Source organism: Schistocerca nitens, chromosome 6 (assembly GCF_023898315.1).
Source record: "Schistocerca nitens isolate TAMUIC-IGC-003100 chromosome 6, iqSchNite1.1, whole genome shotgun sequence".
In the NCBI taxonomy this organism is placed as follows: Eukaryota; Metazoa; Arthropoda; class Insecta; order Orthoptera; family Acrididae; genus Schistocerca; species Schistocerca nitens.
Window position 1 is genome coordinate 523,090,848 of NC_064619.1, and position 16,885 is coordinate 523,107,732.

At 37.3% G+C, this 16,885-nt stretch overlaps 1 protein-coding gene across 3 annotated transcripts in view; it reads left to right on the forward strand.

Moving 5' to 3' along the window:
* LOC126262190 (uncharacterized) overlaps window positions 1-16,885 on the forward strand; it is a 139,367-nt gene that overhangs the window by 43,484 nt on the left and 78,998 nt on the right. For all 3 annotated transcript variants that reach the window (XM_049958604.1, XM_049958603.1, XM_049958601.1), the window contains exons 2-3: window positions 11,992-12,176; window positions 12,276-12,365. In XM_049958604.1, the coding sequence (XP_049814561.1) occupies window positions 11,992-12,176; window positions 12,276-12,365 (275 nt within the window). The remainder of the gene's footprint in view (window positions 1-11,991; window positions 12,177-12,275; window positions 12,366-16,885) is intronic.

The window sequence follows — 16,885 nt, forward strand, 5'->3', positions numbered from 1 at the left end:
AACTCTGTGTGTGAGTAAAGAGCTAGTTGTATTTCACAAGAATGATGTTTTCCAAATCCGTGTTGACTGTGTATCAATAGACCATTCTCTTTGAAGAAATTCATGTTCCAAAATACTGCTGCATATCAACATTTCATTTAGTGAATTACTCCTATTGCCTTTCTTGAATGCTGGTGTGACCTGTGCAATCTTCCAGTCTTTGGGTATGGATCTCTTGTTGAGCCAGTGGTTGTATACGGTTATTAAGTATGGAGCTATTGCACCAGCATACTCTGAAAGGAACCATTTGGTATACAGTCTCTGGACTGGAACACTTGCCTTTATTAAGTGATTTAAGCTGTTTAACTACTACAAAGATATCTTCTTCTAAGTTACTCATGTTGGCAGCTGTTCTTGATTCAAATTCTGGAATATTTACTTAGCCTTCTTTGGTGCACAGGCTTCCATCCAGTCTTTTCAAAAGATACTGAGAAACTGGCCTGTTATGGAATGCTGACTTACTTAACAGTATTTGTTAACTGCCTCTCAGTTTGGCTTTTGTAAAGGATTATTGAGAGAAAGTAATACAAGAACTCACATATAAAGTTGTGGGAGGCTCAACAAGAAAAAGTATCATTTTGGTATATTTTTTGATGTTGCCAAATCCTATGATTTGTGTGGATTATAAAATTCCAATCAGGAAACTAAAGTGCTGCAGCATTAGTGTCATCCCTCTTGCATGGATGGAATCTTACCTTCATAAAGAAATAACAGTGTGTGTCACAAGCATGAAATTAATCTCAGAGTGGGGAAACATAACATCTGGTATGGGTTCAACTGTTTTTTTTTTTTTTAACCAGGCCTAGCATTGTTCAGAGCTAGTAGTGTTTTGAATCACAAAGACTCATATTACACTGAGGTGACAAAAGTCATGGGATACTTCATAATAGTGTGTCGGACCTCCTTTTGCTCTGCATACTGCAGCAATTGAAGTAACATGTACTCAATAAGTTGCTGGAAGCCCCGTGCAAAAATTTTGAACCGTGTTGACTGTATAACCATCTATAATTGTGAAAGTGGTGCAGGATTTTGTGTATGAAATGATTTCTTGATTTGGTGTTTGATGAGATTCATGTCGGGCGATCTGGATGGCCAGATCATTCGCTTCCACTATCCAGAATGTTCTTCAAACCAGTTGTGAACAATTGTGGCCTGGTGACAATTCCATCATTGTTTGTATGGGAACATGAAGTCCATGAATGGCTGTAGATGGTCTTTTCAAGTAGCGAAACATGACCATTTCCAATCAGTGATTGGTTCAGTTAGCCCAGAGAACCCAGCCCATTCCGTGTAAACAGAGCCCACGCCATTATGGAGCCACCACCAACTTGCACAGTGTCTTGTTCACTACTTGGGTCCCTGGCTTCATGTAATCTGTGCCACATTCAAATGCCACATTCAAACCCTGCCATCAGCTCTTGCCAACTGAAATCAGGACTCATGTGACCAGGATATTGTTTTTCAGTCATCAGGGGTCTAAGTGATACAGCCACGAGTCCAGGATAGGTGCTGCAGGTGATATGCTGTTAACAAAGACACTTGCATTGGCCATCTGCTGCCACATCCCAGTAACACCAGATTTCGCTGCACAGTCTTAATGTTTATTTATCTTACAGCTCGAAACATGTATTTAACATGCATGGGCAATGTTATAATGATTACATTTAGATTATTGATACACAATATAAATAGATTACATGCTATTAAGTAAAATATTATTTAAGTATATTTAACATAGCATTCCTGAGGTCAAATCATGTCAGCACCATACTGTATGGGCACTTCAATATAAGCCATTTTTTAAACTCGTTTTTAAAAATTGTACCAGAAAGCTGTTTCAGGTTGTTTGGCAGAGAATTATAAAATATTGCTCCCTTAATGAATGGGGTATTTGTTGTCAGATTCAATTGTCTGCTCACCATATGAAAGTCTGATTTTTGTCTTGTATTGTAATCATGGATTTCCATATTCCTGTTTGTCACTTTTTTGTCTTTCTTCACTAATAATATTGATTGAAACATATATACTGCATAGATAGTCATAATATTAAACTTAATAAACAGGTTTTTACACGAAGTTCTGGGTCTTACTTTTGCCATAGTTCTTATTACTCTCTTCTGCAATACAAATATGCTTTTTATATTGTATTGGCTACACCCACCCCACAATACAATTCCATAAGATAGATGGGGATACACCAACCCAAAATATGCTATTTTTATTGCTTCGATATCTAAATATTGAACTAATCTCCTTAGTAAATACAGACTAGATGTTATTTTACCACAGACATGATCTATTTGCTGATTCCACGAAAGTCTGTCATCTATATATATCCCCAGAAATTTACATTCTGAACAGGTATTTTCCTGAATGTACTCATTTACAACAGTATTTTTATCTCAACTACTTGTCTTAAAATAAATTAAATTAGTTTTGTTAATATTGACCCTCAGGTTTTCTTTTCCAAAATGTGTTTGGGCTTTTTCAACAAAATTCTGTACCACTGAATTTACCTCATCATTACCACGTGCCCAGCAAACCCCAGAGGTGTCATCAGCATACATAGTAATACGATGACTGGTGTCTAATACTTTTGGGAAATCATTCATGTAGCAAATAAACAAGAAGGGGCCCAAGATAGAGCCTTGTGACACACCAAAATTTATATTTCTTATCTTTGATCTTCTTTTTTCGATTACCTCTCCATTATCATACACAGCTTCTGTGCGTTGTTGTCTATCTTTAAGGTAAGATTCTATTAAAAGCAACAGTTTCCCACTGACACCATTATAAGCAAGTTTACTTTAGAAAGATCTAAAAACACTCTTGCCGTTTCGTAACTCTCATTTTTCTCCATCAGACAGTGTACAAACTGTACTGCTGCAGATATGGTGCTCCGACCACTTTAAAGTTATTCATATTATAGTGCTCAATTAAGATTTCTAGCATTATTTTTTCAATTAATTTACCAAACACTGATGTTAAGGCAACTGGTCTGTAGTTCTTTGGTTGTTTTCTTCCCCCTTTTTTATATAAAGGTTTAACTATAGCAAGTTTCAGTTTCTTCGGAAACACACCTTCTTCAAGTACATAATGGTCTGGCTAACTCACCCTTGCATTTTTTCAGTAGAATTTTTTCAGTAGAATTTTTTCAGTAGAATTCATCCCATCCAGCTGATCTTGTATTTTTTAGGCTGTCAATTAGCTGTGTTACATCCTTGATGGTTACTGTAGGTAGCTTACAAGAGTCCCGTTCCTTTTCCTTATCGTATTTAAACTGCCTCTCCTGTTTCATGCAAGTATCATTTTCAATAGCATCTATAAAGTAATCATTAAATATATTGCTAACTATATAAGGATCAGAAAAATTATCATTATGTATACTTAACTCTATATTATTAATTTTAGTTTTTGAATCAGTGTTACTCATATCATTAACTACTGCCCGGCATGACTTTGAGACACAGTCAGAATTTCGGATCTGTTTACTAATATGTTCTACTTTCCTTCTCCTTACTTCCTTGCGATACTCATATTTATATTTTTTATAATGCTCTTTATATGAATCAAGACTGGTTTCTCTGTGTAGCTTATACATATACTCCATTCCTTCTTTGAGTCTTTTCGTTTTTTCATTCAGTTTTACACGTTTGACTACTGGAGGTTTATTTTTATTTACATTGATCTTCTTTGCCGGGATAGTAATATCAATATGTTTAGTTAAACTTTTTACAAATACTTCCCATTTGTATATGTTTGTCATACTTCCCACATTCATTTCTGCAGTTACGTCATGCAGTGTTGCATGTCTGTCAGCACTGACAACTCTATGCTAATGCCACTACTCTCGGTCGTTGAATGAAGGCCGTCAGATACTGCATTGTCCAGGTGAGAGGTAATGCTTGAAATCTGGTATTCTTGACACACTCTTGACATTTTAGGCCTCTGAATATTGAATTCCGTAATGATTTCCAAAATGGGGTGTCCCATGTGTCTAGTAGCAACTACTATTCCGCATCCAAAGTCTGTTAATTCCGATTGTGCAGCCATAATCTCATTGGAAACTGTTTCACATGAACCATCTGAGTACAAATGACAGTTCCAGCAATGCACTGTTCTTTTATACCTTGTGAAAGCAATACTATTGCCATCCGGATATGTACATATCGCTGTCCCATGACTTTTGCCACCTCAGATTTCAAACAAAAATTAATGACTTTTTAGCATGACAAGTGGACATGTAAATGATCCTACACTAAATGAAACACCCTTTGTAAAATTCCAAGCGGTTTCAGGTGGATAATAAAGTGCTGACCTAAAGACAAGCGTGTCAGCTTGTTTAGGATATGTTTTGCTCCTTGTTGTCTTACATTATTATCTTCCAGGGAAGTGCACCCAAAATAAATAAACTGTTTATTGAGCAAAAATATGCAATAAGCATACTGTATAAAGTAGATAACCATGTATCTTGCAGAAGCCTTTTTAAAGATCACTTCCCAATACAGAAGTACCTTAATGATTTCTATTGTTGACAATAAAATTCAGTTTCAGACAAACAGTTATTTATAGTCACAATACAGGATACAAAAATAATTTTCATGTAGTTTTTGCTCCGCCTCTAGGGTTCTGAGTAGATTTATTTACACCAACAGACATTCAACAAGCTCCTTACTAATGTAAAGCAAGAAATTGGAACTCCATACATATTCAAAACTCATTCTTTCTGCAAATTAAATAAATATCTAGAACGACTTTGTTTCCGTTAAGCTGTTACTTGAAATTAGCACTACTAGCTAGCCACGAGTGTGTGCTCATCCTAAAGTGTGCAATAGAAGTGAATACACAAGCCCCCTAAGTAGTATAAAGCCGGTATCACATGGCATGCACATAACTACCAATGCTAAATAAAGTTGTAATTTAAAATGATGATGATCTTAAAAAGTCTCATTGCTGTGGTGCCCATCCAAAAGGAATCGTGTAGATTTAAGAACAGAAAACTGCTGTCAGCTACATGGCAAGTAACAGTATTCATTGGGAAGTTGCATGACTAGTAGTAATATACTGTAAACAGGATTCATGATTAACAATTTTTTCTTTAAAAACTACCAGTGTTATCAAGTAAATGTTCAACTTTCAATAGCAGATAAACAGCAGCTATTTAGTATTACTAAACAGACAACAGCTTTTCTCAAAGTAGCAGCTTTCTTTCTAAAATACCTTATTAGATATAGACAAAAGTATATAGTGAAAAGGATAGATTGCTACTCACCTTACTGTGTAGTGGAGTTGTTGAGTCACAGACGGGCACAACAAAAGGACCGCTGAACAAGTAAGCTTCAAAAGGCTTTCTTCTGAATTACACACACACACACACACACACACACACACACACACACACACACACACACACAGAGTCTCTGGCTGCCGAGGCCACACTGGCATGATAAGAGAAGCAGTTTGGATGGGGTGGAGGCTGTGGCAGGGAGGGGGAGGGATAGCATGGTAGGGGTGAGGGATGATAAAGTGCTGCTTGTGGAAGCATACAGGGATGAGCTGGGGAGAGGGTAGGACAACTAGGTGCAGTTGTGAAGTTAAACTGTTCTGTGTTCTACATGGGCATGAAACCAACAAACACTCTCTCCACATGAACGATCACTGACAAACTGCAGCCAAGAAACAGCTGGACCACCTAGTTGCTGAGCCCACTGCCCAAAACGTTCTTCACTTCAGTGAGTTCTTCACAGCATGTGCCATCTGGATCCTTCCTGAAACACCAGTTTTCTTTACTGCACGGGTGAGAACTCTCCCCGCAGTATATCCTACATTCTTGTAACCCTCTTGGCCTCAACCTTCGTTAGTCACTGTCCTCTGTTCACCTGCCCCCTTCCCTGTTCCTATTCCATCACTACATAGCATTCTGTTTCACCAACACACCTACGGTCTTTTTACTCCTCTCCTTTGCTGCCCCTCCCCCCATCATCTAACCTCACGAATGCAGCTAGCTGCCCTACTCTCTTTTCACCTTGTCCCTGTATGCTCCCGAAAGCAGCACTTTATCATCCCCCACCCCTATCCTGCTATCACTTCCCATCCCCCCCCCCCAGCTTCCTCCTTACCCCAACCATCCAGATTGCTTTTCCCATCATATGCTGCTGCTCGCAGTATGGTCTTGGCAGGCAGCGACAGTAGTCATGTGTGTATGAGTTGTGTTTGCATGAGTGTGTTTTTGTTTGTTTGTGTTTGTGTGGTTGGTGGGAAGGAGGGCGGGGGCAGCAGGTCTAATTCAGAAGACCACCTTTTGTCCGAATGCATACTTGTTTAGTAGTCTTTTTGTTGTGCCTGTCTGCAGCTCAACATCTTCACTATGTTGTGAGTAGCAGTCTGTCCTTTTCATAGTCATTATTCCATCCTGGATTTTCCATTGTCTTATTAAATTGAGCTAACAGAAGCATAACTGGACCATCTACCATTAACCATGGACCTTACCATCGGGGGGGGGGGGGGGGGATAGCTTGCATGCCTCACTGATACAGGTAGCCGTATTGTAGGTGCAACCACCGTGGAGGGTTATCTGTCGAGGGGCCAGACAAACTTGTGGTTCCTGAAGAGGAGCAGCAGCCTTTTTATTAGTTGCCGGGGCAATAGTCGTGACTGATCTGTCCTTGTAACATCGACCAGAATGGCCTTGCTGTGCTGGTACTGCGAACAGCAGAAATTAGGTGGAAACTGCAAGCATAATTTTTACCTGAGGGCATGTGCTCTACTGTATGGCCAAATGACGTTGGTGTGCCATTGAGTAAAATATTCCGGATGTAAAATAGCCCTTCCATTCAGATCTCTGGGTGGGGACTACTCAGGGGGGTGTCATCAGGAGAAACAAAACTGGCTTTCACCAGATCAGAGTGTAGAATGCTAGATCCATTAATTAGGCAGTTAGGTTGTAAAATTTAAAAAGCAAAATGAATAGGCTGAAGTTAGATATAATGGGAATTAGTGAAGTTTGGTGGCAGGAGGAGCAGGACTTCTGGTTGCATGATTCCAGGTTTATCAATGCAAAGTAGAATAGGGATAATGTAGGGGTGGGTTTAAAAATGAATAAGAAAATAGGAATGCGTAGTGAAGGCGTTATCATAGCCAAGATACACAAAGCCCATGCCTACCACAGTAGTACAAGTTTATATGCCAACTAGCTCCACAGATGAGAAGAGATTGACGAAATGCCTGAGATGAAGGAAATCATTCAGATAGTTAAAGGAGATGGAAATTTAATTGTGATAGGGAACTGGAATTCAACAGTAGGAAAAGGAAGAGAAGGGAAAATAATAAGTGAATATGAACTGGGGCAAACGGATGAAAGAGGAAGCCACCTGGTACAATTTTGCACAAAGCACAATTTAATCATTGCTAACACTTGATTTAATAAACGTAAAAGAAGGCTACATATGTGGAGGAGACCTTTAGATACCGGAAGGTTTCAGATTGATTAAATAATGGTTAGACAAAGATTTAGGAACCAGATTTTAATTTCGAAGACATTTTCAGGGGTAGATGTGGATTCTGAACTTCAGGGGTAGATGTGGATTCTGAACACAAGTTATTGAGTATGAACTGTAGATTAAAACTGAAGAAACCGCAAAAAGCTAGGGAATTAGGGATAGGGGACCTAGATAAGTTAATAGAGCCAAAGATTGTTGAGAGTTTTAGAGGGAGCATAAGGCAACGACTGACTAAAACAGGGGAAAGGAGTACAGTAGATGACGATTGGGTAGCTTAAAGAGATGAAATAGTGAATGCAGCAGAGGATCAAATAGGTAAAAAGACAAGGCCTAATAGAAATCCTTGGATAAGACAAGAGATATATAATTTAACTGATGAAAGCAGAAAATTTAAAACCACAGTAAATGAAGCAGGTGAAAGGGAATACAAATGTCAAAAAATAAGATTGACAGGAAGTGCAAAATGGCTAAGGAGGAATAGCTAGAGGACAAATGTAAGGATTTAGAAGCATATTTCTGTTGGAGAAAGATACACCACCTACAGGAAGATTAAAGAGGCATCTGGGGAAAAGAGAAGTAAGCTGTATGAATATCAAGAGCTCAAATGGAAAGCAGTCCTATGCAAAGAAGGGAAAGGTGGAAGGAGTGTGTGAAGAGCCTATACAAGGGAGATAAACTTGAAGACAGGATTATAGAAAAGGAAGAGGACATAGATGAAGATGAGATGGGAGGAATGATACTGCAAAAAGAATTTGACAGAGCCCTGAAAGACCTAAGCCACAACAAGGCCCCAGGAGTACATGACATTCTGTCTGAACTACTAATAGTCTTGGGAGAGCCAGCCATGACAAAATTCTTCCATCTGGTGTGCAAGATGTACAAGTCAGGCGAAATACCCTCAGACTTCAAGTTGAATGTAGTAATTCCAATTCCAAAGAAAGTAGTTGTTGATAGATGTGAAAATTACTGAACTGTCAGTTTAATAAGTCATGGCTACAAAATACTAACAAGAATTCTTTACAGAAGAATGGAAAAACTAGTAGAAGCTGACCTCGGGGAAGACCAGCTTGGATTTATGAGAAATGTAGGAACATGCGAAGCAATACTGACCCTATGACTTACTCTAGAGGATAGGTTAAAGAAAGGCAAACCTGTGTTTAAAGCATTTGTAGACTTAAAGAAAGATTTTGACAATGGTGATTGGAATATTCTCTTTGAAATTGTGAAGGCAGCAGAGGTAAAATACAGGGAGCAAAAGGCTATTTACAATTGTACAGAAACCAGACACAGTTAGGAGTCAAGGGGCATAAAGGGAGGCAGTGGTTGAAAATGGAGTGAGACCAGGTTGTAGCTTATCCCTGAGGTTTTTCAATTTGTACCTGGACAAGCAGTAAAGGAAACCAAAGAAAAATTTGGAGTAGGAATTAAAGTTAAGGGAAAAGAAATAAAAACCTTGAGGTTTGCCAGTCACATTGTAACTCTGTCACACAGCAAAGGACTTGGAAGAGCAGTTGAATGGAGGACATAAGATGAAATCCAAGAAGAGCAAAACAAGGATAATGAAATGTAGTCTAATTAAATCACATAATGTTAAGGGAATTAGACCAGGGAACGAGACATTTAAAGTAATAGATGAGTTTTGCTATTTGGGTAGTAAAATGACAGAGTATGATTGAAGTAGAGAGGATATAAAATGTACTGGTAATGGCAAGAAAAGTATCTCTGAAGAGGAGAAATTTGTTAATATCGAATATAGATTTAAATGTTATGAAGTCTTTTGTGAAGGTATTTGTCTGTAGTGTAACTATGCATGGAAATGAAATGTAGTGTAGTGTATGGAAATGAAATGTGGATGGTAAACAGTTTACACAAAAAGAGAATACAAGCTTCTGAAATGTGGTGCTACAGAAGATTATAAGGGTCAGTCATGTGACTAATGAGGAGGTATTGAAAACAATTGGGGAGACAAGAAATTTGTGGCACAACTTGACCAAAAGGAGGACTCTGTTGGTAGGACATATTCTGAGACATCAAGGGATCACTAATTTAATATTGGAGGGAAGTGTGGGGGATAAAAATCATAGAGGGAGACCAAGAGATAAATACAGTTAGCAGATTCAGAAGGACGTAGGTTGCAGTAGTTATTCGTGGATGAAGAGGCTTGCACAGGATAGTCGTGGAGAGCTGAATGAAATGAGTTTTTGGACTGAAGATAACAACAACCATAACAACCCTAAGCAGTACAGTAATACTCCATTATTTCATGAACAAAACAGTTTAGATTGACCAAGTGCCACATTTATGATGGTTACTGTTAACACAGAATATAGATTAAGATTTTGCAGCATATTTGTCCTTTGTTAATGTATACTTTGGCTCATTTCACATCTCTGATGGTTCTCCTTCTTGATGGCATTCATAGAACACAGCGAATTAATTAATTCTTACAAAGAATTAACCTACATTAATTGTACACAGCCACAGTCTCACCATGTCAGTTTTAGACAAAACAGAATTAATTAATTAATGTTAAATTACCTGTAGAATTGTTAATATTCATCAAGAAGCTTTATCTGACTATTGTAACCCTTATTTAGGGTCAAGGAACATTAAATTGTCCATTAGTCAACAAACACCAATAATAGTTCCTGATTTAAATTAATGGAAGTCCAAGCACAACTGCACACAGTTTAAAATTAGTCTTATGATATTGGAAATCACACACTCATCAAATAGAAGCACTGTATGCAAATTTTACGTCAACCCTTGTAATACAGGTGATAGACCTGTCTCTCTAGTCAGTCAGTCAGTCAGTCAGTCAAAAAGCACGGCAGCCACTATCCAAACACAAGTCTAGTCCTGATTAACAACAACAGTGGCTGCAGTTTGGTTCTTAGAGGCAGAGTTGGATAACGGCAGCTAGCGAAGGAAAACTGGGAGCAACCCAACTGCTGGATGGCCTTGTGTTGGGCCACTAAGGAATTTCAGCAACCAGCTTGTGATATAGGTGGCTTCCCTACTGGAGGCAGCCTCACTGGATTTGCGTGGTACGACTGTATCTTCCATTTGCAAATCCGATGGGGCTACAGAACTGACATAAAGATTGCTTTAAATTCTAAATTACAGGGGTTGGAAAAACTATTGAAACACTGTGGGGAAACACATGTTTGAACATAAATGCAGAGGCTAAACAAACATGCAGGTTGCGCTATTGTATTTAACCACAAAGGCCACCCATGCAGTGTCCTTAATACATTGCAGGTGTCAATCTTGGTGAGAACAGAATTCTTTGTAATTGAGAATGCATTATGTCAGAGCTAAGTGAATTCAAACATGAGTAAGTTGTTGGTGGTTATATGGTGGATGCTTCCATAACCAAGGGATCCAAACTGTTTGGTGTTTCAAGAGGCACTATATCAAAGATTTATAGCACATACAGGGAAAGTGGAAAAACATTGTCACTAAGTCATAACAGGGACAAAAGTGTGGGTTGAGTGATTGTCACAGACTGTCATTGAATAGTATTGCAACAGAAAATAAGACAACAGTAGCTGCAAAAGTACCTGCAGATCTGAATGCTGCACTTGCAAACCCTGTGAACACCAGCACAACACACAGGGAGCTCCATAAGCAGGGAACCACAGAGTGAACTGGAATTTTGAAACCATTCATCAGTGATACAAATGTTCATAACAGGAAATGATGCATCTGAAGGCATAAACCTGGACTGTGGGGCAGTGGAAGAAAGTCATTTGGTCAGATGAGTATTGCGTTACACTGTTTCCAAGTTCTGGCCGTGTTGCATCCTGAGAGTGAAACATGGTGTGGGTTCAGTGATGATATGGGCAGTCATATCATGATTTTCCAGAGGCCACTATGGTAGTCTGCAAGGTTGCATTATTGCCAAGGATTATGTGACCATTTTGTCTGATGAGATCCATCCCATGGTACAGTGTTTGCTCCCTGATGGTAATTTTGTGTTGTCTGATGAGATCCATCCCATGGTATAGTGTTTGCTCCCTGATGGTCATTTTGTGTTCCAAGATGACAGGGCTATTCACATAGCTCACATCATCCATAATGGGTTTTGTGAGCGCAAGGATGAGTTGTCACCCCTCTCTTGGCCACCACAGTCACCAGATCTCAGTATTAGTCTTCAGGTCTTTATTTATCCTTACCGGTATGACTGGAAGCTGCTTTGAATCTCAGCATGTTTTGTACACCATATTAGCCATGGTAGTGCGTTATGCTTTTACTGTTTCCATATTTTTCCCAGATCATGTATGTCTGATACATGTTACTGAAATAATTTATCTTTACATTACTTATCTAAAAGAAATTCCTGAATTTTGCTTGAATTAGTTATGCTTTTATTCGTGATTCATGTAACACAGTATTGACTGTTAATATGTACTTAAAAGTAAGAGAACATTGAGTTTTTGTGCTCTTTCAGGTGACCATGTAGTTGAGCAAGCTTTGGCAGAAATTGGGATTTCAGCAGAGGATTTGTCTCCTATCACTACGGAGAACGATCAAAAGTTATGGGTATGTCCTGTCAAATCATGCAACAAGATATTTCCCAGATTGTGTATGCTCCGCATCCACATACTCTGCCATTATGGAATAAGGCCATACAAGGTAAAATCCATCTGAATAAGGCAGATAGCACTGCTGATTCAATCAAATTATTTTGTCCACTGTTATTACCACTACTATTTATGAAACATTATTTTTCAGTGTGACTATCAGGGGTGTGAATGGTCATTTTACACTTATTTCAAATTAAAGAGACATAAAGAAACTCACTTAAAGAAAAAGGACTACATGGTAAGTTACAATGAATAAAACCTGCATATTTAAAAGAAAATCCAGTTTTCCTGTTTGACATTTATTAGATGTAATATATAACATAAATTGCTTACTGGAGCTCTTAAATTTAGCTACTTGTCTGAATACTGAAGAAACTCTTGTAAAGATTTACCTCACTGATAAAATAATCTACCTGAAGGTAGCAGAATTCATAGTTTGAGCATTAAAAAGATGTCAGACCCTGAGTTTTGGAGCTGGAAGTTGTTTCTTCCAACAGAACTGGAAACAATAATATGACTCTGTTGTTTTGTTAATAAGCCAGCTTTAATCTTCATACAATAAGAACAAAATGGTATAGAAATAATAAGAACAAAATGGTATAGAAATAATTGTGTTAATGTGACTCCTAGGTTATGGCGACGAAGGTCTGATCATAAAAGTGAATACATTACAACAGCAAAAAGGCTCAGTTTATTGCAGTGCTATGGATAATTTATTTTACATGCAAGTTTTCAGGACTTCTTCCACAGTCTTTTGAAATTTCCTGAAGACAACATTATTTCTGTGGTTACTGTACAGATCCAGTTAATAAAGTACTCAGCCAATTAGTTGCCAGAATTTGTTTATTTTTAGACTTCCCTCAGATTTTGATACTGCTGAGAGTACCTTCTAAAGAACAACAATGATTTACCTAAAAAATGTTTGACAGCAGGAACTGGTATCTGGCTACCAGTTATGAATATAAAGCAAGTAAAAATCCTAATCTGTAAATAAATCTGTTACTTACTTGGGTTACATTACGTAAAACATTGCATAATACATATTACACCGACTAAGAGCTGAGGTGCTGAGGTCACAGGCAGACAATGTGAATGAAATGCCCATAAAATGTAAAATTAAAATGTGTATAGCTACTGAACAGGCAAATGTCAGACTAGCTGCAGGGCTTATGTAGACTAGCATAGGGCACACCACACATTGCGGGCTGATTCCAGAAACACATACTCAGTTATATAATATTTAACTTTTCCTGCAGTGACATGCCATTGTAACATACAAATTAGTAATCTAAGTTGCTACCAGTACGAAATAGTATAATAGCAACTGAGTAAAAACAGATAAAATTACAAGGAATAAAAAAGTACTACATAATCTCAGATTGGGCTAACTACTACATTTTTCCACAGTATAAATGCAGAAAAAAAAAACTGTATTAACATGGAGACATAAGTAGCATGATTCTATAGTGAAAAATGAAGAAGAAAATTTTTAAGCTTTGAGAACAATGTTGCAGTAAGTACCCCCTTATAATAAACTAGCTCATCAGAGAAACAATGCCGTTTCATGAAACTAAAGGAAAGCATCATGAGATGTATGGGAGGGGAAAAAATGCTTGTGAAGAGGAGGTGATGTTGATAAACAAGGTACCATAGCAATGGCTTGAAACCATTAAAGAAGACTGTCACTGTGGGTAATGCTGCGGCTGACTGGCTTCACTTAATGACTGAGAACAGCAGTGTTTACTTAGAGTTTCAGTGCTAACAGACAAGCAACACTGTTTAAAATGACCACAGAAATCAGTGGGGGATGTGTGACGGATGTATCCATCACAATAGTGCAGTGAAATTTGGTATTAATGGGTTATGGCAGCAGACAGCCAATGTGAGCACTTTTGCTAACAGTATGACATTGCCTGCACCTCTCCTGGCCATATTAGTTGGGCCCTAGATAGCTGGAAAACCATGGCATGGTCATATGAGTCCCGATTCCAGTTGGTAAGAGCTGACAGTAGGGTTCGAGTGTGTTGCAGACTCCTTGGACGAATGGACCCAAGTTATCGATAAGGCACTGTGCCAGCTGGTAGTGGCTCCATAATACTATGGGCTTTGTTTACACAGAATAGAGTGGATCCTCTGGTCCAACTGAACTTATCATTGACTGGAAATGGTTTTGTTCAGCTACTTGAAGACCATTTGCAGTCAGTCATGGACTTCATGTTCCCAAAATATGATGGAATTTTTATGGATGACAATGTACCATGTCACCGGCCAAAGTTGTTTGCAATTGGTTTGAAAAACATTCTGGAGAATTTGAGTAAATAATTTTGCCACCCAGATTGCCTGACATGAATCCCATCGAACATTTATGGGATGTAATCGAGATGTCAGTTCATGCAAAAGAACTCTACACTGGCAACACTTTCACAATTATGGATGACTATAGGGGGCAGTATGGCTCCATGTTTCTGCAGAGAATTTCCAACAATTTATGGAATCCATGCCACATCGAGTTGCTGCAAACCAATTAGTACAGAATAGATTATACCTTCTGACTCAACACACCCTCAATCACGTAAGATGGCCTTTTTCACTCAGCCATAAGCCATGCAATAGTAAACTGAGAAGAAATAGAGAGAGAGTTGAATTTAATTAAAACTGTAGCTTATAATAATAGATATGATCCATCTATAGTACACAAAATTTTTGAGAAAGAAGCAAGAAATAGAATTATTACCTTAGGTGACTGTAAAAATGAGAAAAGTGAAAATGAAAGGTATATTTCAGTTTCTTTCATAGGCAATATGTCGTACAGTGTTATCTGTTTGTTGTTTGTTGACTTAAAAAATAAGGTTGCAAAGTAGCTTTCTCCACTGATAACAACCTACAGAAAAATTTTAATCCATAATATTAAAACTGCTAATGAACCCTTATGCAGTTAAAGTGTCTACAACATTACATGTGATTCATCTCCAGTATTTTCTATTGGACAAACTGGGCATGTTTTTAATGTTAGATACAAAGAATAATATTTAGGTAAAAAAGATTCCAAGTCCATAGTGCTATATTCACAGAACACTTCTTAACATTTGGCCACAATCTGAAAAAGAGTTGAAGAAATTGAGATTGTGCATAAACGAAAGAAAGGGTGGAGGTTGGATATGTTGAAAGAATTTTTGAAATTGTCTATACTGTGACGTAGATTAATATCCCCCCTATCACACTATGCAGCCATTCATCCTGGTAAGTCATCATTGGTGAGTTACTGATTTTAAAAAAATTGGGAATTTTGCATGACAGTCAATATAATCAATTTAGTACCTTCATATTGGCTGGTTGCTTGGAGTAATGGATAGGGTAAAGCCCTGACATGGTCAAGGTCATGGGTTCAAATCTTGTTAGATGCTTTAATTTTTTATTTTAAAATTTTTATCAATATTACTTTGATCATTATTTTTATTCAATTAATTGGTTTAAATGTACGGTACCTTTGTTTCTGTTCCTTTATCACATCGTTTTCATCATCATTTCAGCTTCATTTCTCTCATTTTTTTCTTATCATTCTTTTTCCACTTGAATCATTGTTCACGTGATTTTAATTAATTTTATGTATTAATTTTGATTTAATTTTTTTCATCATCCTATTTTTCGTTCATGTTATTGCAGTCATTACATCTGTTCCTCAATTTTAATTTAAATCTTCATCTCCATTATTTTCTTCATAGTGCCATAGGAATTTAGGCTATGTGTTTTAAATGTTTGTACAATGATTAACATCCAAAAAAGTAATCTTGTAATGAAAAATACATTTTTGACACTATTTCACAGTCAAAATAACTAGATTATTTTGTATTTTGTTTTTAACTGATATATTGGCATTCACAAAAATTCCAAATGGAAAAAGAATGATGTAAAGAAAAAATGAGACCAAGTGAAAAAAATTCATACTGTAATTTGTATGTGACAAAGGAATACAAATAAAAAATTACATTTAAACCAATTAATTGGATAAAATTGATGATCAAAATCATTTTAGTAAAGATTAAAAAAAAATTAAAACATTTGATGAAATTCAAGCCCATGACCTTCAGCATGTGAAGGTCTTAGTGTAACCATTACACCACATAACCAGTCCACATAAATATTCTCTTTTAAAGCTATTAAGTGTACATAAAACTCCAAGTTTTTACTCATCAATTACTTGCAAATGAGGGCTCACCAGAGTGAGTAGCTGGAATCTTGACCTACATCTCTATATAGATGGTTTCAAAAAGTTAAGTCAGTCATAGTGCACTCATGTTATAGAACAACATTAGGTTTCCATTGTAGATCAGGTAATTGTGCCCCTGAACTTACTATTTACTGCAATTTCTTCTGTAAACAGTCACTTCTCTCGCTACTAAAATCAACTTTCTCTCACAATTTTCTTAACCTGTCTTCTGTTGATATTCGTAAACTTTCCACTTGCATGTTACATTCACTTTTTTCTTGTTATTATTACAGTACAAACAAACAATTGGAAATTGGAAATTTTATACTTGACTTATATAGAGACAGTGTTCAAAGAACTAATAGGCCAGACGGATTTCCATGGTGGTTGACAGCAAATCTTATGGATGCTGTTCAGTGATAACCAAACTATAGCTTGTCATTGTTTTTACCCTGCAACCATCACCTTCTCCAAATTACATATCAGTGCCGTCTACTATCAAGAAACCTCTGAAAAAAACTTAGTAGTATTGGGTACCAACTGTCACAAAC